Source organism: Micropterus salmoides, unplaced genomic scaffold, assembly GCF_014851395.1.
Source record: "Micropterus salmoides isolate LMB-PRFRI ecotype aquatic unplaced genomic scaffold, ASM1485139v1 Ms_hic_scaffold_3, whole genome shotgun sequence".
Lineage (NCBI taxonomy): Eukaryota > Metazoa > Chordata > Actinopteri > Centrarchiformes > Centrarchidae > Micropterus > Micropterus salmoides.
Window position 1 is genome coordinate 2,359,638 of NW_024042261.1, and position 25,198 is coordinate 2,384,835.

Below are 25,198 nucleotides of genomic sequence, written 5' to 3' on the forward strand. Positions count from 1 at the left end.
CTGTGGCTCGTTTCTTAACAGGAACTCGGAAACATGAATACATTTCTCCAATTTTGGCATCGCTTCACTGGCTTCCTATACATTTTTGAATACATTTTAAAATGTTGATGCTTATTTTTAAATCATTAAATGGACTAGCACCTCAGTATATCTCATATATCACTGAGCTTCTGCACATTTACACCCTGTCAAGGTCACTGAGGTCTGCGGATCATATGCAGTTAAACGTGCCAATAACTAGGATGAAAACTAGAGGTGATCGTTCCTTTTCAGCTATTGCCACCAAATTGTGTAATGATTTACCTCCCCATATTAAACTGGCACCCACCCTTCTTACTCTTAAAACTTGCCTAAAAACACATTTGTACTCCTTGGCTTTTAGTGTACCATAAAGATTGGTTGTGGTCCTAGTTGTTGATAGTTTTGTTGATGTCATGTATACTTTTATGTGTGTTTTGTATTATACTGTTGTAAAGCACTTTGGTAACCTTGCTGTTTTTTAAATGTGCTATAGAAATAAAGTGGATTGGATTGGATATAAAACAGATGTGCAAATACACAAAAACATTCCACAAATTAAAAAAATATCTGTGAATATGTTAAATAATTACAAATAGATTACCCACATTTGTGAATATATTCCTAACATTTACAGCTTTCAAATAGGCATTTGTGAGTTCAGTTTGAGTTTATAAATTGTTGAAAAGCATACGTGAATATTTGTAATATAATGTAAAAATTTGACACTTTCGAACAGGCATTTGAGTGCGACTTGTATTTGTCGATCTCCTTTCTACAAAAACGGAGTTCTGAAACAAGCAGGTTCTTTCCGCCGGTGGAAAAAAATATCGACTTGTGTCACTCGGCTGTTTTCGTAGACCACGTGATGTTGCCTGCTGACGTCGTCATTTCCGTATTTCAGAGTACAGCAGATCTGCCTGAAAGCACTAGCTTGTTGCTGTCGCTAAGGAAATATCAGCTGTTATGTTTCAACAAAAGGTGAATGAAATTCAACCATGGTGTTGTGTCGGGAGAGGCAGCGATTTAAACCAGCGGTGAGTAAGAAATAGTATACACTGTATTATACATGTAATTTGTTAAGCTGTGAGTAGAGGAAAAGTCCGCTAGACGCTAGGCTAATTTAAGCAGTTTGAAATGCTATAGGCTTTGATATATTAACAGATTAACAGAGTATTTTCTTTTTACAGATTACACATTTACACATGGATCGATATATGTGTTCACACAAATAATGTTGAAACCAAATTAACTCCATTGTTCAGCAGCATATGGAGGCTCTCAAGTAATAACCAATTCCCAATAGGGGAATAACTTACATATATTTCAACAATGCATTAATTCTGAATTGCCCCCTATTACATAGTTTTATAGTATTTTAATACCCTACTGTTGCTATAGGCTTACATTTATTAGGAATCGTCTCCATAGATATTGATTCAATTTGTAATATTTTCTTACTGAATTGTTGAAATTTAATTCATCCACCACATTTTTACACACTCTTTCTGATGACAAAATGTGTACTCAGAAAAATCTAAACAGAAAACAGAATTTGGGGTGAAAAAACTGATTATAGCGCCATATCCGCGGTCTTGTTGCCCAATATGTCAATGTAGCAATGCTGTAGCAAGCTCCATCAGGACGTAGTAACTTTAGAGCAAGGGTAATGGAGAAGCTGATGAGCCTAAACAGGCAACTGACAACACCACATATCCATAACATACCTGCTCCGCGACACTAGTAGTTTTGGTGGGGTCTACTCCCCTGAAAGAAATCCTGGGGGAAACACTGTAATGCCATTTCAAACCTAAACATGTCTAAAAGCTGACATCTAATTGTAAAAAGCACAATACTGTAAGCAAATGTTTAAATTGTTGGTTTTTTTTAATTAGCCTTTTCGAAGGAGAATTTCTATCTATCAAACACAGCCAGACAGAACTAAGGACATATAGTAGGGGTGTAACAGTATACAAAAATCACGGTTCAGTATGTACCTCGGTTTTACAGTCACAGTTCGGTTGATTTTTGGTACAGTAAGGAGAAAAAAATGCAAACATTAAATTGCTGGTTGTTTATTATGAAGTTTTTTTAAGAAATGTGTGTGTAACTTTTAAAGTGCAGCATCAACAGCTCCATCTTGTAGGCCTGCTCAGATTCATTCAACTTTCATGTTTTTTGTCAGAAAAATGTACTTATCCACATTGTCCACAGAAAGGGCAGATCTGCTGGCAGTTACAATGTCTCCAGCTGCAGAAAATACCCTCTCGCTAGGGACTGAGGTAGCAGGTGCAGCATTGTAGCGCTTTGCTAACTTGGCAATATGAGCATATGTGGGCTCATTGGTCCTCCACCATACAAGAGGGTTGGAATCCAGTGAAAGGCAGTCCACAGCCTTGTATAAAGTAACCTCTTCCTTCACCAGCTTCAAAGTAGGCTTGTTTCCCACCTGAAGAGTTCACCAAACAGTTCAGCCATGGCTGACTTCTTGACAGGAGGAGGTAATGCCTCTGGGTGTCCTGTTACTAGGGATAAACTAACTGCTGTGGTCTCCTCACTCTGCAAAATAAAGTGTCACAACTTTAATAAACTAGTACTACTGGCACTGTAGCAGAAGGTATTTCAAATTATACAATGAATTCAGTTTATGCACAAGCAAATTAAAACAATACCTGTTCTTCTATGGTTACAATCTCTGTGATGAGGCTGTTGTAGATTCTGTCACAACAGGCATCATCCACATGAGGAAGGGCCTTGAAACCTTGATCAAGTTCTGTGCATGTTTTGGAGGAAGTCATGACAAGTACAGTATCTGTTCCTCAGGTGTTCTGTGATGGCAGCCTTGACTTCTCTCAAAAGTTGGTTCATTGGGTTCCATAGACTTGAGGATTGTAGTTTTGAGGGGGAGGATCATTGATACTGAAGATGCAGCTTCAGTGCTTATCAGTGTTATGAGGATTTTTAGTGGTTTAAGGACCTCAAGTACCTCCTCTGCCATTTTCACATCCTGGTCAGACACCGTTCTTATTTCTTTATTCTTCTTGAGGGCCTTTTCTGTCAGTGCAGAGTATACAGCTGCTTGCTGTTCAAGGTACCTCTCAAGCATATCATAACTGGAGTTCCAGCGGGTGGTGACATCACGAATAATGGCCTTTTCACACGGGAAATAATTTACGTGCCTCGTAATTCATTTTCAATGAGTGTAGGAAGGGAGACGCAGGCATCGCAACAGGCGTAGCGACAAGCGATGCCTGCCCCGTTTACTCAAGGCGTGCTTGTCTCGGTTTCTGTTCACATGAGAAGCGCAACTACGCAAGCAGAGTTTCAATTCCCATGTGAAAAGGCCTTAAGGGTGTGTTTTGGTATATTAAGCATTTCCTGTTTGCTCTCCAATATGTGTGCAGCTGGAGCCCGTTCTCATCTCAGGGCGGCATATACCGACGATTTGAGAAAGAGTGACAAAGCGTAGTTATTTCTAGAAGCGTCTCTATGAGAAGGTGTTATAAAGGTGTTGACAGCCCCCCGAACCCCCTACCCTTACCACAACCATCAGAAATGTTAGTACCTAAACCTAAGTCACTGACTTTATGCATGTTGACAGGCTAACCCTCGCGGCCGATGTGCTAACAGGTAGGGTTAGCCTCCCTTGTGTTGCTGCAACGTAGCAAATGGGGGTGTTTCATACAGACGCTGAAGGGTACCTTTAGCGTAAAATCCTTCTGCTTTGTCACGCTGTCTGAAAGCGTCAGTTATGATGCATTGAGATGAGAATGTGTTGGCAGCTGATGGGCCTGGTTGAGACCTGTTGCTTTCTGTGACGCTAAATTAATTGTGTGTGCAAAACATCCAATTTGAGGGCCCAGTCCAGCTTCACTGACTGCATTGACAATATTCCTAGCATTGTCTGTTGTGACAGGAATTGTAGTTCCTGGCCTCTTCAACTTCCACTCCAACACTGTCTTTGTTTGCAGAACATGGCTTACCATGTTCCATTCTGGAGCGATGTGATGGGCAGTGACTGTTAAGCAGCTCTCGGTAGCTCTAGATGTCCATCCATCATTTCTGAGTGCTATAGCAGATGCCTTGGACAGGTTGTAGACAACAGCAGTTTTAGCCTGTTCACTTCAACTTTTTGGCTGAAATGTGGACGAGAAGGAATTTCATACCGGGGCTCAGTCACCTTCATAATGTGCTTAAAACTTAACGTATGTTCCACGCACAAAAAGACTGCAACTGGTGCACATTTTCACCGTTACGAAAGTCCTGTACCAAAACAGTCCGGTACGAATACATGCTAGCATATAGCATCAGACAGTCACAGACATCACTACGTAGATCTGAAGATGAGGGTTTAGATTATTATTTGGTCTTATGGAGATGGTGGTAGAGAGCAATGTCTTCCACGTTGGTCAAAATCTTCCAGGTGTGAAACTGGGTTGAGATCTGGTGACTGTTAAGGCCGCAGCATTTTCTTTACATTACTTTCAACATCACCAAACTGCTCAGGAAGCCCTGGAGCACCAAGTATTTGCATGCTATTTGTTTCTCCAATCTTTTATTCAGGTTTTTCTTTCATTTACCCATGTCCAGTATATACAGTGTGATTTATACATCTCACAAAAGTGAGTCCACCCCTCACATTTTAGTAAATATTTGATTACATCTTTTCATCTGACAACACTGAAGAAATGACACTTTGCTACAATTTAAAGTAGTGAGTGTACAGTTTGTATAACAGTGTAAATTTGCTGTCCCTTAACACATCACACAGCCATTAATGTCTAAACTGCTGGCAACAAAAGTGAGTACACCCCCCAAGTGAAAATGTCCAAATTGGGCCCAATTAACCATTTACCCTCCCCGGTGTCATGTGACTCGTTAGTGTTACAAGGTCTCAGGTGTGAATGGGGAGCACGTGTGTTAAATTTGGTGTTATCACTCTCACACTCCCTCATACTGGTCACTCAAAGTTCAACATGGCACCTCATGGCAAAGAACTCTCAGAGGATCTGAGAAAAGAATTTTCACTTGTTATTTAACATTTTTTAATGCAAGCTAATTTTCCGAACATATTTAACAAATGCTTTTAAAAAGTGATGGGGAACAAATCAGCAAAAAAGCGGCCACATGAGCCCAGAGTCCCCAGTGTAAATGACACCTATGACCAATCTTAACTTAGAGTGAACATACTCATAGTTAATTGAACTGATGATTTTTCCATCTCAGGGTTAGTCAACTTAGAGTTCAGGCAGGGTTAAGCCCCTTTGCTCCAGTGATGATAGTTTCTTTCTGTTTACCATTTTTATAATTGATTCTGTATTAATGTATATTGTCTGCTATGTAGCATTCTATAGTTTGATATATTGTGACAATAAACCTCCCTTCATTTTCCACCACTGTTACCAGCTCAGCTCAACTCGACTCGACACTACTTGCCTTTGGCCTGCCGTCCTCCATTTTCCTTTGTATTCTATTCAGCTCAGCTCAGCTCAGCTAGCTTGGAACATCGACGGAGGTGATACGAAAAAAGGTAGCAAGTAACAGGTACAGTTACAACTTCTCCCCAATGGAAAACCAAAAAAGTAGAGAAGAGTCGAGGCAAGTCAAGCTGCTACCGTGCGGTGGAAAAGGGGCATTAGACAGAGTGTGTTGAATTGTTAATTGTGGCCCATATCAAACTCCAGTGTGAACTGTCCACAGCCTGAACGTGACCCACATGCGCAGAAGGACAACATGACGTCACAGGCAGCAGCACACTGTTGTAAGCCTACAGAAGTAAACAGAGCCGCAGAGGTTAGCTCCGGGTTAGATCGTGGGAGACTCCCATTTTTCCACTGTCCTCTCACGGGTCACATTTCTCCCAAATTATGACAAGTGTTTGCAACTTTCTGTTCTTTTCTTTATGGTTTCTGGCGCTGTACAATGCATCTGCACCACAACTCACTCCCTCTCTCTCTCTCTCCCCACTGTGTCCGCTAGGACAAGTAGCATGCACATAGTTAACTCAGAAGAGAGCTCGCGGTCCGGTGGATTTCAGGTGGAAGAAAGGGAATTTGTGAGCAGATGACAGCGAGGTAGACAAGAAGGGGAGTCACATGTTTAATAATGGCTTTTGTGGACCTTTTTCGTTCACCGTGGCTCCGTCTACAGCAGGACTGTGACAACAGCTGCTCTAGAGTGATGTCAAAGTCGCATCAGTTCCGACCTGAGTCGACTCTTCCAGACTCAGGTCGCATTTAAAAAGATCTGATCTGTAAAAGATAAGATTCCATGTGACTTGGCCTATTCACACAGTCATAAAAAGATCTGAGTCACGTATGAGCAAAATAATCGGATTTGGGTCACTTTGGCCTGCAGTCTGAACACAGCCTTACCATCAGAAAACTTCTTATAGGGTCGCGGGGGGCTGGTAGCCAATCCCAGCTGACAGTGGGCGAAAGGTCGCCAGTCCATCACAGGGCCACACATAGACAAACAACCACTCACACTCACACCTAGGGACAATTTTAGAGACGATCTTAGACCCCTAATAATAAAAATTGAAATGGTTTCAATAGGGTTCCCAGCACCTCTGGTACTTGGAACCGCCTGTCCCCTCAAGCTTGGACCCATAAATATAGTTTTTTAAGACAAGATGATAGTACCATGAACTATTCGATTATTTATGACTATTCGAACACACACCCAACACCTCGTCACAGGGGGCCTATGAAACTGCCAGGCAGCTTCCTGCTAGACTCCTGCAGACCTGTCCTCAGCCAACTCATTCACCCACAACCCAGACCAGCTGGCAGAGGCATTGGTTTCCTTTTCCCCCTAAATGGATATTTTTTCTCTACCTGTCTGACAAATAAATAATTGTAATAAATGTATACAGCTCAACTGCTCATTGTCAAACAACTAAATTAAATTTATACAGTGAAGAAGAGAAATCATAGCAAACCCTTGTGCTTGACATGGGACTTTCTTTTCCTGTTAAATATTTGCAGGCTCTCATACATAAAAAAAAATCCTTTGCACTGTTGACAGTTTAGTCTGCACAACCACTTCTACAAACAAAATAATAATAATAACAACAACAACAATTATTAATCACATAGCAATAGGGTCCAACACTAAAGCTGCACCCCACCTTTGGTATAGCTGTTAATGGGCAACCATAGAGAGGTCCAAGGCTTCCACTTGAACTAGCTTGCATTGAAAGGGCAGTTTAAAGAGGCTGTCACCTACCCCTGGCAGAATCTTCATGTTGTGCAGAGCATTCTGTGCTTCCAAGGCTGATTTGCGAGTATAGTATGTTATAAAACAGCAGCCTGCCGGGGAATGAAAGAGACACATGTCAGACACCTGACTCAGTTATTACAGTTTGTGTTTATGCTTATACATCTGTTATACGGAGGGAATGCTAGGGAGGTATCATGTTATTACGGTATAACAAGACTATTTTAAATTCAAAAAACAAAAAACACAGATGCTCCTCTTTCTGGTGGCTTGATTATACTGGCTCTTAGATTGTTTAGACTTGTGCTCTGTCAGGTAATGTTAGTGCCACTTCACAACGCTGCATTTAAAAATGGCCAAAATGGCTTTCAGACCAAAAGTGAAGCGAGCGTTCGGGGCGGTGAGTTTACATATAAAGTCAATGCAAAGACGGGTAGAGCGGGGCCGGCAACGCAAAGGAATTTGCATGACGCTGAGTCGCAATAGCCTTTCAGTGTTGAGATTGTCCGTACGTCACCAAGGCTTCAGAGCTTTGTGTGTAGAGGGCCGGGCAGAGCGGGAGATTTAAAATCTGCAGGCCGGCTGAGAGCTGCTAAACTTGGGGGAAAGGAGCAGGGAGCAGCGCTGCAACTATTGGACAAATAAACACCCGTAGTCGGTCAGATTCTATGCCGTTTACTCGCGGGAGGAGCTCAGAGTTAACTGCTTTTATGAAAATAGCTTTTTACTTTAGTTTTTAGAATTTCAATGTTGATTTATCTGCACTGGAGCTTCTCAGCAGGTAGCTTCTGTCACATCGGGTTCCAGTATTGTTGTTAGCGTTGTTAGCTCTGTCAGACGACGACTTCATATTTATATAAAAAACGGACAAAACTGGACATTATTTGGAGAAAAGAAAGCAAGGAGGATGAACTACCTGGTGAGTTCAGAAAACATGTGTCTGTAAATTTATTCGAGCTATCATTGTACTTTACTGTGACCCATAACCCTGATCGATCCAAACTCCATTCAGAAAACAAACATTTTAGAAGTTGTTGTCCTGCTGTCTTGCTGACAGACCTGACGAAGCAAAGCACACAAAGCATGTTTAACAAATCTGCATCATGTTGTAGTTATTTCAGCATCAGTTTAATCCGTTTATTGCTATTTAATCACAGCAAAATGTTTACTTTGGGTTCATACAGTTGTAGTAATGGCGAGTTGTGTTTATTCACGTTATCGCATTAAAATCACCTTCTCGCATTGTGTGTGAATACTTGCAGCGAATGTACTCACTTGAGGAAAGTGTCACACTTTCAAAATTTGCGGTTGCTCTGAATGCACCATAAGAAGATATACTTTATTAAGAGTATATAATGTCCATTCTTAATTAAAATCTTAACTGCCTACTTTTGTCTTTTAGAGGATGCCATGTGACATTACTTAATAAATCTAAATCGCTTATTTCTCCGACTTCATCTCATCTCGTCTCCCACACAGGCTGTGCGTGACTCAATCACTGTGTCCAGTTGCAACGCACAGATTTGACTGACTGAGTAGTGCCATGTGAGATGATTCTGGGCCACTAAACCAGTGCCAAAAAAGCTAAAAAAGCCATAAACACTCACATGCTACGATGACTTCCATCACCAGCAGCTCAGCTTTTATGATTTTAGGTTTTTGTGATTATTTTGACTGACATTGCAACTGCGAAATGATTTGCAATACTATAGGGAATGATCATTTTTATATAATTATTCTTATTTTCATTGAAAAACATATTTTAATAATTATGGTGTGATTTTTGCAGGCATCTGTGCAAAACAAAGAGACAGGACATCTCTGCAGCAGGACAATATTTACTTTGACACACATGTTGCCTTGCACCTCCTGCAATTTGAAAAACTGCAGTACATCATATTGCGATTTCAAATAACTGTTCAGCCCTAGAACCTTAGTCAAATTGCTCAGATTTTTAGGGGTCCAAGCCTGAGGGAAGTCTAGCTGGCTTTAGCCATCGCATTGGTAGGCTATTTTGCTACATAATCTAGTTATTGCAAAATGTCATGGCAGCTGATTGTCTGAATTTTCTTTAGAAAGCCTAATAATTATGACTGGTTGATAAAAAAGGTGAAAAAAGAGGACGAGTGAGTAATACTTATAACGTTTATCGGCCAGAGACAGCTAACATAACAGGGGAAGCAAGTGGCAGTAGTTGGGCTAAAAGTGACACTGCAGCCTACATTGTAAGTTATAAAAGTGAAATAATAATAATATAATCACAAGATAAATACTTCTTGGCCAGTAACTCCCAAACAGTACATTGCACATTCAAAAGTTTAATATGCACATGTTCCCTGAATTGAGCTGCATCTCATGCTATGGGCCACTCCCATTTCTGCCTAGATTTTTCCCCCGCAAAACATGCAAAACCTACTTTTACACACTACTCCTAGGTGGTGTGTCTAAACTGTACATAATTTTACATGTAGAATCTGTGGACCCTCAGGATCAAAAGTTTAATAAAAAATGCGTTTTGATAATCCAAAAGTTAAAAAGGAACCTGTAGGTTGCAAACAGTTAGAGATGTCATATCTCTGCTTTGATCTGTCTTGATTAACACGAAACGTGGGCCAGTAGTTTCCCATGCCACACTGAGGGTCTCAAACTCAAAATTTGGTGCCAATTAGTCACAAGGTTGCGCTTTTGTTGCAAAATCAATTATTTATACAATTATTTTCCAAACTACTGTTTTGAAATGAATGTTTTCCAGTCTTTGTTTCAGAAAGCAGGTTTAACAAACTCTGAGCCTAACCCTGATCTCTGAGTGAACTAACCCTGAGATGGAGAAATCACCAGTTCAATTAACAGGTAAACAGGTAAATAGGTAAAAGGTAAAATTTGATGCAGTGGACAGAGATATTACTGCATGTAAACCTGGATTGTGCCCATTTCTCTTCTAAAAGAGAGCCGGAGTCAGAACAAAGAAAAGTGTCATTAAGTTAACACAATAAAGTTTTATTTAGTGTCTGTAAATTAAACTGTATTTGTTCAGCTATAATCTGACGGGGATGAAACATGGGACAGCAAATGAAGATGAAAAATCTGGATGAAGATTTTTAAAAATATATAGAAGACCAAAGACCAAAGATCTGATCCAGACCCAAAAGTTGTTGACGTTCAAATAAAGTAGTATTTTAAATCTATTTGGATCTTGGCTATACAGCATTCAGTGGCTTTATTTCAGATACTTCAAGAAATGTAGTCAGCAAAATGCTAGTTAAACAGTCCAACTCAGTTTCAGCAGCTACACCACCAGCCTGCTCACTCAGAAATATTAACATACTTTATATTCTCCAATATTATAGCAATGATGTTCCATCAGTGCAACCAATCACATCATGAGTGATAAGAGGTAATTATTCACTCATCCTGTGTGTCACTTCATGTACTTCATACCCATTTCTATAATTTCAAGTGTAGACAGATCTAGGCAGATAGATCGACAGATCGGTGGGTTGTAGATACGTTATTCATCCCTGAAAGTGCAGTTTGCAGTAGCATAAAATATACACAATTTACACAAATACGTATGAGGTAGATAAAAACATTTAAATTAATACTATTAACACATTTACAAATATATATTCATTCAAATACTTCCACTAAAATGTTTACAATGTTTTACACATTATGTGCAATGAAATAAAAAGAACAAGGGACCAATCGGCCACTAGGTGGCGCTTTTATTGCAAAAACATGAAATTGACTTGACTTGCATCGTGCTGGCAGGCCGCCAGGTGTGGCTTGCACTAGGGACTTGGACCCCATTAAGATTCGTTTGCATGTCTAGTTTTCTTTTGTTTTTATTTTTTTACGTAAATACCATCATATGCTGTATACCCCAGTGAAATGTCAGGAAGATATGAAGGTATGAAAAAACTGGGGCCCACAGCAGTTTGGCAGTAATACCACTAGACCATTATGAGATCCTTATTAATCCAAAAGACTACTGATAATATGCAATGTACACTTAATAAAATTTCATAAAAATTATTATTTTTAGTAGTAGTAGTAGTAGTAGTAGTAGTAGTAATGGAATAAGTAACACAAAAAACACAATTACTTCTGTTATTATCAGAAAACACACAGACACATTAAAGGATACATTGATGGACTGTTTGACAGGGCAAATACTCAAGACATTACATTACATTTGTTACACATTAGTAAGCAGACAGTAAACAATGTTACTGATCTTGTGTGTGTGTTGTCCTCAAAGCCAAACAGTTTTGTATCTGAGATTAAAAAAAACAAAGGTTCTTTGATAAAAAGTCAACAAATAGAGTTTGGGTCGTTAAATAGAGCATGAATATGCTCTATATTAAATAGAGCATGAATATGCTCTATTTAACGACAATCCGTAGAAGTGCACTTCTACGGAGTGATTGTGTGTGTGATACTGCTACAGGCTGACCTTTGCTCTGTGGTGGATTCTGGCTGCGGTCTCGGAGAACATTAATCTCATACACTGGTCCATAAGGCTCAAACAGCTCACGAAGCTGCTCCTCGGACCAGGATCGTGGAATCTGTCCGACAAACATCTTAATGGCGTCAACGTCTGGTTGGTCGGGGTGGTCCAGAGACCCATTCATCTTCTTCCCACTACAAAGACAAAGACTAGTGCATTAGATGGAGGCTTTAAAGCAGTTGATTGATTTCATGTTGATTTCAAATGCTTTCAGTAGTAAACATATCAAATGCCATGATAACAAAAGAAAGTACAACAGTGTTGATAAAGCCTTATTGAGTGGCTCCGAGTTGAGTTGCTAATGTACATTTCAGTACATGTGAGTGCAGTTACTGTCCAAAGATTGGAAACACATCTGATTTTCACCTGAGAAACTATAGATTCTCTAATGTTTAAAGTGATTATAGCATGGTTTTGGAATTACTAATACCTTAGCAAATTATCATCACATTCCTAAACAGTTGGCTAGAATTTGTGCACATGGGGGACAAGTATATGAGAGTGAGAGCGGACTCTTTTTGTAGAGCCATAGGTATGCTGCTGAATTGTCCCACCAGGTCCTTTTGTATAGTAAGCAAAGTGTGAAGCAGTATCGAAGTAATAGCTTACATATGAACACAGATAAACATCAGGTTTAAAAAAGTGCAAAGAGAAAACAAATGGCAAAGAAAAGGGGCGGTTCTCATTCTTAGGCCTATTATCACCTCGCTCATGATTAGTACTAATTATATACAAAATCATCATAAAGACCTTAAAAAAAGACCAATCCTTTGTAGAGAAACACGGGACAATCCTAGGAAACATAAAGTACGTACAAAGTTGGCCAGAGGGAGTTACTTACACAGGACTAGAATTCAAAGAGCAATGGTCCACCATCATCTCGGGAAGAAAATCCAGCTTAAAAGAAGCCATGATGGAAAACTCAGTTTCTTTTTCTAACGTCTTCTTTAACACAATAAAGCTAAACTGACAGTGAGTGATCAGAAGATGGTGGTAAACTCCAGACCGTACACTTGTTGGTAAGTCTCTGACAAAGGGTATAATAAGGCAGCCCACAGAAAAACAAATCCACAGGGAGAACCCGTCCACTGGAACACAAGAGCAGCAAACAAAACCTGGCTGAGGAACAACCGTTCTTTGAGATGGAAGAAAGGCACAAACGACAGACACAAAGTGACAGGCCTTCAGGTTAGCGTTCCAGGTTCTGGGACTGGGACCAACCCCTGCATGGAGATCATGGAGACAGAAGGCTGCTGGGATCACTAAGGACAGAGAGAGTAATGGCCATTTGGTGTCCCACAATCAAAATGCTGATGATCCATGGCCTTTGTGAGCATTTCTCCTAGGCCAGCAGATCTGGCTGCAGCGTCAGATAAACAGGGTGTCAGATTGATGGTGATAAGGCCCAGTGGGCAGAGGGAATGGAAGAGGGAGTGAATAGCCCTCCCTGGCCAGTAGCTAATCCCTGGACTAGCTAAACCAGGGGCTAACAATTAGGTTCCGGCCTGGAAGGGGGCTGTTGTCCTACAGGCTGCACTGGTTTGTGTAAAAACAGAAAAAAAGTCTATGCCAAATGACACTGGCTTTGGTCTCTGGGCACCCCACAGTGCACACAAAAAACTCCCATGCACATACACAGCCACACCTATGAACAGAGATCCACTGCAAGGATGTATGTAACATAACAACGTAACCTTCCTGCAATGTGCTGCTTTTCAATTTGAATATGTTTTGTTCCATAGATAGGTACCTATTTATTGCAAAACATGCAATCAAATCATTTACGTAAAGCGTATTTCTGATATCACACATGTCAGGTCTGTGGAATAATACAACATTTTGGACTGCCTTAAAGCAGAAACTACATTTTGCTAACAGCTGATGGGTGAACAAAAATGGGTGGCAAAATCAGTAAACCTGTGTTTGAATCGCACACTGGAAATAATGTTGCAGAACTCCTGGGTAACTGGGAATGGGATTTGGAGAGGCCCTCTAACAACACTGCTGTAATAACAGACAACACTATGAGAAACACAGACACTGCACTTAGTGAAATACTAATCTCAAACTCTGAACCTATGGAGACAGGACAGTGCCTTTAAAATGTCCTACTGAAAACAAAACCTGGCACTGACACATTTGTACTGGAAAAGGTTGTAGTGACACTGAAACAAGTCTCAGAAAATGTTTAATGAAAGTCAGGCATTAAAAATTATTTCACTCTAAAATGCTACAGCAAACTCTGGAAATGTTGAACTCACTGTTCTGCATTAATAGTTATTATTGACATGTTAGTACTTAATAATAGTAACATCAAATAAATTAGAGAGCAAGGACCATGTAGAGCATTTTTCTTGGAGGATTTAATGAATGAAAACAACCCACAAAAATTAAACTGCTGTAACTGGAATTAATATTATATTAGTGGTAAGCTATATAGTATAGCCCACCTATGAAATTATAATCAGTATGGTAACATTATATAATTAATACGAACGTATTATACTGTTACACTAACAGTACACTATTAAATTACCATTATACTTTTGTTACTGTTATAATAATATTATATTAATCCTCCTCCAGGTTGTGAATAGTGCCTCTGTATTGGACTGACGTAGATCTAGCCAGATGCAGGATGCCAGTGTGCCAATATGTGCTCCTTTTAGCCGCCTCCTCTTGAGAGCAACATGCTCCTCCTGTTCTCTTTTAAGTTAGGGTTCAGTAATCTTATTTACATGTTTGGGGGGTGCTGGTCTATCGTGTATCCATGTATCCAGTCCCACATGCCACAAGTCACAAGCCACAATGCACCAATCAAAGTAGAGTTTTCTGATGAGTAGTCAGTGTTTAAAAACGGTTTTCAAAAACATCTGCTCTGCAGGCCCATGCAGAGTCCAGAAACCAGGGTCTTCACTTTCATGGTCATCATAAGTGTACACGAGGTACAAGGAGCAGTGGCATGAAAGAAATCAGTTTTAATGCCTGTGTTTTCTTTTTTAGTAAACTTTTCAGTCAATAGGGCTGCATGAGTGAGTGCATGATGCTGTAACCTATGACTGATGCTATCATCAGTATATGCTATAATGCTTATGGCGACCACATGTCATAATAGGGTGGTGACAGTGGATAAGACAATTGCCTTTGGTGTGAGCGACCCAGATTCAACTCCCCACTGTGACCATCCACCATTGTGACACTTAACCCCAAGTTCCTTGGTTCTCTCCAGAGGCGTGCGTGCTGACATATATGGCAATTGTAAGTCGCTTTGGATAAAAGCGTCAGCTAAATGAATAAGTGTAAATAATGTTGACAGATAGTGAAGATATGATCTGTAGCCTTTGTGTTGGTCTGCTAAAAACAATGCACAGAAGATGCAGCTGTGCCACTAATCATCATTCGTTTCCATGCCTGTTGCCTCGACTCCTCTCTCCTTGCGTGGGAGGGACGAACACGAGCCAAGGAGGAGAGGAATGGAGGAGATACAAACTAAGAAATGAAAGGCCTTGGGCCTTCTCATTTCCCAAATTTGTGCCTGCTCAATCCTCAAGCCTGTGACTCAGAAATCGATCTCAGCGCGCCATCTTGAAGGTCCTAAAAGGCACCTCGAGGATCAAGGAGGCTTTGTGCACGCTGTGCACATTTCTCCTGACAAATCTCCTGACATGCCGACAGGATCAGTCAAGATCTGATGTTAATTAAAAAGATCTGCATTCTTCTACACAGTCTCACACACAGGCCAGGTTCAGACAGTGAACCTGTTTGGAGTAAAGCAGCCGTCCTCCTGATCAATCTTCAGCTCCTTAAGGGTGTTTAAACATGGATTATAGAAGCTGAAAGTTTAATTCTGTTTCTCTGTCTATCCTGTCTAGTTAATAACTGCAGGTTCTTTGTTTTGTTCCATGATACTTGCTGTGACTTTATTGCGTGGATGGAAACGCTTTAATGACTGACAGTCAGTCGTTAATGAAAACACTCATACATCAATCCAACACAAGAAAGATATCACCTGGAAAGCAGCAGGGACCGGTAGAGGTGGGGTAAAATGCCCAGATAGGTGTGGCCTCTAAATCTGATAAAATAATTTGTTGGTGGGGGGGCAGGTGGATGATTCATGCCTACAGCTGCTGACATCAAATTATTAGGCTGTAATACCAACCAGAGCATTAAGCACTTATCTGCTGTGTTTCACGTTGTAATAATAGTGCCCATGTAGTCTGCACGTCATTCCAACAGTTCAGGGACTGATGATGAAACATTCACCTCATCAGGCTGAGGGCTGAAATAATCTCTGTACTGCACCGCCAGTTATTATTTTAAATTATGTTACTGGATTTCTGTGTAGGTCATGACAGGTTACTGTAATCTCACGATTTTCAACAGATGCTATAATGTTTATTGCAACCTGGAGATGTTTTTACATATCTTAATGTTGACAGACATGTTTTAGATTGTAAGATATCTTCACAACGCAGATCATATGATCTGTCAGCTCAAACAGTGGACAGATGATGAAGCTTCCTTGATTCATCCAGCTCGCATCTCGGGTGGAAGGGACTAAGACGCGAAGCGAGGAGTCACAAATTTGGGAAATGAGAAAGGCCCCTTATGATCCTGACAGGGGGGAGGGGGGGGGTCGCGACTTCCGCGTTCGATGACATCACGTGCAGACCCCTCTGTTCGGGTACATCAACATTCAGCTAAAAACAATTCAAACGTGTAGCAAAGCTCTATAGCATCCTAAATCAAACCCACGCTATTAGGACGAATTTTCACCACACTGCTGTCACATTCTCAAACTATGATCCAGCCGATAAAAGTACAGTTCTACATCAAGTCATGACAATGTCTAGCTAGCTAAATAATCAAGACAACAAGTACATACCCCAGCACCGTGGGTATGTTATGGTAACGTTAGCTAGCTACAACAGGGTTTGACAACTTAAAACGACCAACTTACCCGTGTTTTTACGGCACTGTTAATTTGACTTGTGCTTAAAACAAAGTGTCGTTGTGGATGTTTGCTTACAATATAACGTTATTTACACTGTACTTTCGGAAACAAGCTGTCTACTACATGCCAATTAGTTGTTGTTGTGGTATGTCACTTTAGCAGTTTTGTAAAATGGCAGCAGTCTGTCCTGCTTGAACCGTTACCACTCGACAGATCGGGGGGGGGGGGGGGGGCTGGTAAGGGCCAGTATTATATATTATATGCTGTTTTATTCCAAATACATTTAAATGGCTGTATGTAGAATTGTATTTTTGAGTGGAGGAACTTGTCTTTCTGAGCGGCCTTTGGCGTGCAGTGCTCTTTGAGATTGTAGTGACAGTGTAGACGGCAGCTCCCCCACTTACTGAGCAGTGTGGTACACTCCACAGACAGCAGCCCTATCAGGGCCAGTCGGCTACAGGAAGCACACTGCAGCATGGGCAGCAGGGGCGAGTTCAATCTCAAAACGGTTTGCACCGGTTTGCAACGTTTTCGGATTGAACGAGATGTTTCCTTGCAACCTTGCGCAACGTTCTGCAACGGGCTTCGAGGTAAGTTTTCTCCCGTTTGGTGGGCGTATCTCAGGTGTTACCCAATCAGCTGCGACAAGTTTGTAAACATAACGGTGTTAAAAGGGCAGGAAAATGCGTACACAGCAGGGTGTTCAAGGACCACCGTTTCCGTTGGAAAAAACGTTCAACCACATCTTGTCGGCGCTGAACTCGCCCCTGTTTAAAAAAAAGTGCAAAAGATGCAGGCTGGATAAATCAGAGAAAAAACGTAACTTATTAGAAATGTTTAGACATCAATTTCACCAACATAAAGTAAGTAATAAAACACGTTTACTAAGTTTTAGCCTACTTCTTAAACGCTGGCAGATTCTAGATTTTTTAGACTGATACCCATATTGATATTTAAATATCTGGAAATGATGTTTCAGCTGTTATTTGTTTTAATAAAGAAGAAGAAGTGACCAAGATATGTACTGAGTAGGACACTGTACAGTTAAAAAACTAATGTAAATGTAACATGTACATTTGAACCTTTAAACCTTACAGGAAATGAAAAAAAGATCAATAATGTAAAACACAAAACAAAAATACATCTATTGAGCTTGACAGAAGAAAAAAGACTCAAACGTATAAAAATGAAATCATAAACTATAGGGGAGACCGGGTATGGTTGTAACAACACCGATTCCACCAATTAGAGATAAGATAGTTAAAGATAAGAGTTATTTGATCATTTCAGTATTTACCTACTTCCTCCCCGATCAGGCATGGTGGTTATTAAGTCTGGAAACAGGCACATTCAGATTAGAGAAAAAACTGGTTTTCAGGTAAGAAAGTAAATTGACCAAGACTATATTTTGTTTAGTATCTATACTATTGCAGATAAAATTGTATGACTTATATCAGATTGAAAGCATCATAGATCATAGAGTACGGTCTAGACCTGCTCTTTTATGAAAAGCGCTGAGATAATTGTTGCTGTGATTTGGCGCTATATAAATAAAATTGAATTGAATTGAATTGAAATGTAGTTTCTTAGGCAACATGTGATGCATTTTTTCCGTTCAAATTTCAAACCACTATGCTAATACAGCTAGCTAAACAATGGCTGACAGGGGTGTGGTGGGTTGGAACACTTCTTTAAAAAGTGTCATCCATCTTTTCCGTACTCCGTCTCCGCTGGTGGAAAGTGCAGAGAAGCGTACATGCAGATTGTGAGAAGTGCCGGCACACAAGAAAAGTCCCAGGACGGCAAAAAGTAAAATGTAGAAGTGCCGGTACTGCATACGGGTGACTACTGGCCCACTTCAAGCACTGATTCTGACTGATTAAGAATATATGCAATGTGCATTTTCAATCTGTCTATATTGTTTTTCTTTATAGTGTGTATATATGTGTTCTCTATACTGTACCGTGTTTGATTTTAGTATTGTATTATTGTATAAGTAAGCACATCGTGAGCACAATCCAGAGTCAAATTCCTCGTATGTGTACACATACCTGGCAAATAAAGCTCATTCTGATATACACAAATTGACAAACACAGACCTTTTTGTTGTACAAAGATGTTCTTTAATTTAGTACATTGTAGTAGTATTTATTAAGTATACTGTTAAGTAAGTTTATTAGACAAATTTACATACACATACATGCATGCAAGTCTTCAGACATAGTCATAGTCATAGTTACATAGAGACAGAAACATTGTTCTTTTATATCACTACCTGTTTTTGAAGAATATCATATTGTGTGGCATCTATTTTTGCTTCGTTTGTCTTATTGTTACAATTTACCCCAGCATGTGTTAAAACCTACCCCGGTAGTGGGGTAAGTTGTAACAAGGGAACACAATGCATTTGACATCAACTCACGAGGTCTGTGACATTCTTGTAGAGGATTGAATTGGTGCCATTTGTAGTGAACAAATGTGGGTACTTTGTATAAAAATTTGAGAACTCTAGCAAAAAAATTCAGCGAGTTATAATCGCTGAAGCAAAAATCTCTCCCGCTCATCTTTTCTTTCCTCTCCCGGATTTGTGGGCTGCATCTCTGGTGGCTGGGCGTTTCTCCCCAGCTGCAGGCAATCGGATCCATGTGGTTCTGGGTATCTCCGGATAATCCGTAATTCGTTTGTAATACTAAAACAAAAACACCGTTTATCTGTTTTTTGTTTCAAAACGAAAAACCAAATAACCGTTTTTGGTGTCAGAATCAAAAAACGAAAAACCAATTAAAAACGGCCCGTGTTTCATTTTTGGCTATTCATTTTATCATTATTCCTTTTTGAACAAACAATGAAGAGAGTCTGTGAATTTCAGTCAATTCGTTGTTCGTTATAAACCAGAAACGGAAGTCAGGTGGTCTATTCCTTTTATGGAAGTGAAAGTAACCGGTAAAACCTACACAATAAAAGTAGCCCATGTACCATGTAGTTAGAAAGTTGATTTTAGACTAACACTAAACTGAAATAATAAAACTAAAGTAGCACTGGGTGTGAAAAAAACACTTGAGCTAACTGAAATAAAAACAATAACTAATAAAATAATACCTGTTAGGCTGTTAAGGAGAATTAAACATTTGTAAGGCCATTGGTGACTTGTAACTTCAGATTAAGACAAGTGAACTAATGTTATATGTAGCTTAGGACAGCAGTTAGCCTATTTATTTAAGTTTATATTATTTAATTCATGTTTTAGTTTCCTAACATATTTATAGGCCTTCTTGCTGTGTGGTAGCTCAACCAGCAGAGGTCACTCTACCCACTTCTGTGGCGCCAATTTGACCTTTTGACTTGTGTTTATATCAAAGAGAAGGCTGCACTGCTACCAGAGGAAGCTGATAACTTCACCTGCCTTCCAGCTTTCTGTAGTGCTATAGCTGCTAAAAACTACTGTTATGTGTTAAAACAAAACTCTTCCAAAACAAATCTGTGGAGTTGTAAACTTTATTTTCCTTTGGTATTTTCGCACATGAAAATACTCGTGTTAGTTAAGTAGAGTAAATATTTTTAATGCAGCCTGTAGTTCTCATAAGTTATGTAGGCATACTTATGTGTTAAACCTGGTGAGCATTAATGAGAATCAAAAATGATCTCTAGCTCTGGGCTTTCAGATCTTTTAATGCTTTTTTGGGTTTAATTCTGTTTGATGAACCACCAGGGAAAGGCAGTGCTCTGAACTGTTCGTACTTGATCATTGAGTCATTTAGTTTTTCTCCCTGGTACTCATCTCAGGACCTCCCAGATTTTCCCCAATACCTGGAGGATGTGAGCCTGTGCAGGGTTTAAGGACTGATGATAGTAGCAAGGCTGGTCCCATCACCTACCGTCACTCTCTTCAAATTAATTCTGGACTGTCAGGACAAAGCAGAACACCACTCCTTCCTCCAGCACCAGAAAAAGGCCCTGTTGTCACTTTCAGATATTTACATCATGATTCATGGTAACCTCACCTTGTAATTGTGGCACTGTTTTTGTGGATTTGGATGATGTCAACTTGTGTCTTTTAATACACATTTATATACAGTAGGCTTTTATGTACAATAGTACAGTGAAGCAGGGCTCTGCAGTGCAACTCTTTCACTCACATATGCCCAGAAATTATTTACAAGCACAGTGGGTTAGTGAAGACTAAAACCTACTGTAAATAATGTTAAGGTTATATTATACCAATAGTAATTTATACTAGTTCCTCCTCCAGGCTGTGGTTAGAGCCCCTGCAGTGGACAGATGTAGATTTAGTCCTAGTTCTTTAGTTAGTCTACAACAGTTGTAGGCCCATGTCAAGCGTTCAGATCCAGTAGTCTTCACATCATAAAACGGTCATTGCACACAAGGAGGAGGAGCTCAGGCATATTATAAATATGTATATAATACATTTTTATAAATTAATTCTGTGCTACATGAACATTTATGGACTACTGTCCTCCTTAGGAAAAAGATTAACATAAAGCTGAAAGCAAATAAGCAAGCTTGGGAACAGATCCATGATATAATTTATCCCATGGGATTTATTATTTTTACAGAGCATTTCTTTACAAGAGAGACATGCGTTTCAACTGGAAAGGTAATTCACTAATCATCAAAATTTAAAGATCAGGTTTTGGGCAGTTTTATTAACTACATAAGCGCAAACAATAAATGAGATGCTAAAGGATAAAAGCAAACTGTTACCAAACCAGAATTGCCACCAGGATGCCCTGACACCACCACCCACAGGTGTCCGCACACAGCTATCATATACACACACCATGACGTGCAGTGAAGGGAAGAGGGGCTCCTACAGTCCACCACCCTGTCAGTCTGGCAGAACACTCAAAGAAGAGGGAAAAGGGCTGAGGGAACTCACACAGCCCAAAAACAAGCAAATTGCCCCACCCTTAGCAGAACCTAGTAGTTGACAAAAACATTCACAGGGCCCATCCACTTGTAACAGAGTCTCATAAAAAGAATCCCCATTTAAAATCAGGACACAAAAATCTGCAGTTGATCAGGCAGGCAAAAGAGCAGTGGCTATATAACCCTCAACTAATGCAGTAAATCATCCACCCAGGTCTGACTCCACCTCATTCAAGGAGCAGACGTTTAAGGCAACTCAGGGTATCAACCTCCACTGCCATCTCTGTGGTGAACTCTAGCAAAACTAGGGATGGGACGGTTGATACTGACATGTCGACACTGTGTTGAGATCCCGAAGCACAGGCATTTCGAAACACTGCTCCAAAGCGTGGTTCAAAACGTCAATGTCATGTGACCATAGTGAAGCAAGGCTTCCGTGCGTTTCACCAGTTTTGACAGGTGGCACACCTGCCGCTTCTACGCTTGATTCACAGTGTTTGGAACAAACCGCACATCAGCCTCTAACTCATTTGACAGATTTGTTCCAAGGACACACAATCATTTGATTTATTGGAGCGACGTGCTGTAGTAGGCCTATATCCGCCTATGATGGCAAAAAAAATACTTATCTTTGCCAGCAACAAATGTTCCATGTGGCCAAATTTTTCCAAGGCTGGGGATGTCAATTATGAAAAAAAACCTGACTCAGCCCCAAAACAGCTGAAAATTTCTGAATACAATTCCTGACATATAACAAATGTGAGACATTGTTCCAATTCTCATTTATCATTCTTAAAACAACTTAAACTTTACTCAGTTATGAATTTTTAATCCATTACACTTCATCACTGCCAGCACTCATTATTAATTATTATTACACTAGGGCCTATATCTTTCCTGCTAATTATCATGATACCTTTGTTAATAAGCTATGGTATAATACTGTAGATATCCAGATTTATTATCATTTATTAGGCTATATTCTTAGATTTGTATACTTTATTATATTCTCTACTCACTAACTTCAACTACCTATTATTTCTAATCCTTTTATGTCTTGCAAGTATCTGCAACAAAGACTTCACCGTCGGAGATCAATAAAGTATTCCGATTCTGAACATGAACAAGTTGTCTCTATGGGGTAGACATATGTCTTTGGTGTGAGACATGGGTTCAGTTCCCAATGTGATTAATGTGTCCTTGAGCAAGACACTTATCCCCTAGTTGCTCCCAAGGTATGCCATCTGACATAGCATTTGTGATTTGCTTTTGAGAAAAGCATCAGCTAAATGAGTGATTACTTATGAAACAACACACAGATGTGTTTTATTTAAACACACTTTTATTGCAATCCCCATCTGCTGTCTCTGACAATCTGAAAGCGTTTGCGTGTTTGTTGTATGGTGATTTCTCCGAAATCCTGTTGGTCATGTATTGATAAGACGTTTAGAATTGTAAACGCTGGTCAGTTATTGTTTCAATGAAACCCCTACCAAGATGTGTCGATTTCAAAAGTGACCAATAGGTGTCACTGTGGAGATGGGTGTCGAAGTGTTTCGAAGCCTTGACACAATTCCGGCACAATTGCTTCAACGTTTCAATGTTTCACAAAGCCTTGCTTTGCCCATCACTAAGCAAAACAGGCCATGCAGTCTACAGCGTCTTGGCAACAGGCTGCTTAAAATGCCTGTAATAAAAACAATTTAAAAATTGTTCACAAAAGTTGGATGGCATACCATCCAAAATCCTAACCTGCTCCCTAGCCACACTGCAACACAATGCATTAAGAGAGATCCAGAGTGCTCCCTGAACATCAACTTTTAATGAGGTGATTGTCTCCAGGTGTGTGCCACTACTGGAGAGGAAGGGTGGAGCTTACCTGAGAGGGTGAAACTAGATTGTGGCATTACTAGGCCGAAAACTTAACCATCACAACAACAAAATGGATAACCACACAGGCTAACTAATTCAGTGATATACAAGCTCAAATTTAAACTGCTAGCTTTGTTATCAAACTCAAACCATGGGTTAATATTTAGCTATATATATATATATATACACAAACACTGTAGTTTTTTTGTTTGTCTTTTTACTAAAGGGCACTGGGGCCAAACTCCCCTAAACAGATGAAAAAGTCTGAGTACATTGTTCAGTCTTCTCCAGAGCAGCCTTTACTGCCAATTAACAATCTGAGGGGTCATCAGTCAGATGAACACCAAGCTTTATTTGGACATTAAGCCTTTCATTCAGAAGAAAAACCTTCTGGATATTTCCTCTGTCACATCACAGAATACCAACAGCAACTTCTAATGACATTTTCTCACATCTGATACAAATCACTTAATCAATGTGTCCACACACATCCCTCATAACATCTTAATGTTGCAACATGTCTGCAAAGATAAAGATAGAACCACATCAACAGTGTTGTACATACTTTTGAAAACAAATTACAACAGACACATAACCCACCAAATGATCAGGAACATTAACTCAATCCAGTTACCATATTACATATTACACTCAGCCTCCAAGAAACAGATTGGATGACCAAGTAAACAGCAGATTTCCCCCCAATACTCAAGTTTTGTCTCTAGTTTCTTTAAATACATCCAATGCAATACAAAAAGAGATTTTTAAATGCTTTAGGAGCATTGAAAGCATATAGTATTTGGCTACACATGTGAGATGCTGTCTGTAAAGAGGGTGCAGGTACTAAAGGTGGGTGACCCGGGTAGGGTTGACAGGTTGGAGCTGTGTCTAGTACAGGTCACCCATTTACTTCAGTTTCCTTATGCACAAAAGCAGAGCCACAATTACAAGCTGTGCTTTCCCATAAATCATGATTTAAATATCTGAAAGTGACAACAGGGCTCTTTTATGGTGCTGGAGGAAGGAGTGGTGTGCTGCTTTGTCCTGCCAGTCCAGCATTTATTTAAACAGAGAGTGATGGTAGGTGACCGGGACCAGCCTTGATACTATCATCAGTCCTCAAACCCTGCACATGCCCACATCACCAGTCTTGGGACTCAATTTCACTTTTATTTTACTTTACACAGGTTTGAACAGTGCATAGTTTTCCCTGATGGCTCATCAAACAGAATTAAACCCAAGAAAGGCAGTAAAAGACTTGAAAGCCCCAGAGCCAGAGGAGATGCTTTTTGACTCTCAGTAAAGCTCACAAGGTTTCACACATAAGTAGGCCTACACAGTAACTAATGAGAGCAACAGGTTGCATTAAAATATTTAATCTACTTAACTAATCTAATAAGTATATTACACTGGAGAAAATTGCAAAGGAAAGTATACACCTCTACAGATTTGTTTTGGAAGAGTTTTGTTTTGACACAGAAGGGGCAGCAGTAGATGGTGGAAGCTGAGAATTTTTAACAGTAATAGCACCATTGAAAGAGAAGCTGGAAGGCAGGTGAAGTTCTGCACACCCTTCAAACTCAGTAATTACCTTCCTTCAAAAGTCAAAAGGTCAAACCCTTATTGAGTGACCTCTGCTGGTTGAGCTCACACATAGCAAGAAGGCCTATAAATATGTTACGAAACTAAAATATGAATTTAATAATATAAACTTAAATAAATAGGCTAACTGTTAT

General features: G+C 39.9%; 1 protein-coding gene and 1 long non-coding RNA gene across 15 annotated transcripts in view; both read right to left on the minus strand.

The window, feature by feature from the left end:
- Positions 1–16,884, minus strand: part of celf1 (cugbp, Elav-like family member 1) — a 50,377-nt gene extending 33,493 nt beyond the window's left edge. For 7 of the 14 annotated variants that reach the window (XR_005440691.1, XM_038694329.1, XM_038694326.1 and 4 more), the window contains exons 1-3: positions 16,710–16,884; positions 11,696–11,883; positions 7,249–7,331 (exon numbers count right to left, since the gene is read on the minus strand). Coding sequence is in view for 13 of the 14 variants with exons in the window: in XM_038694329.1 (XP_038550257.1) it covers positions 7,249–7,331; positions 11,696–11,873 (261 nt within the window). In the remaining variant the exon portion in view is untranslated. Of the gene's footprint in view, positions 1–7,248; positions 7,332–11,695; positions 11,884–16,709 lie in introns of those variants that run through there. The other 7 variants (XM_038694335.1, XM_038694333.1, XM_038694331.1 and 4 more) reach the window with 2 other exon arrangements.
- LOC119883597 lies at positions 1,887–4,751 on the minus strand. Its single transcript, XR_005440692.1, has 2 exons — positions 2,691–4,751; positions 1,887–2,577 (listed from the first exon to the last, which is right to left on the minus strand). It is a non-coding gene; the product is annotated as an uncharacterized LOC119883597 (long non-coding RNA).
- Positions 16,885–25,198: the final 8,314 nt, after the last annotated feature.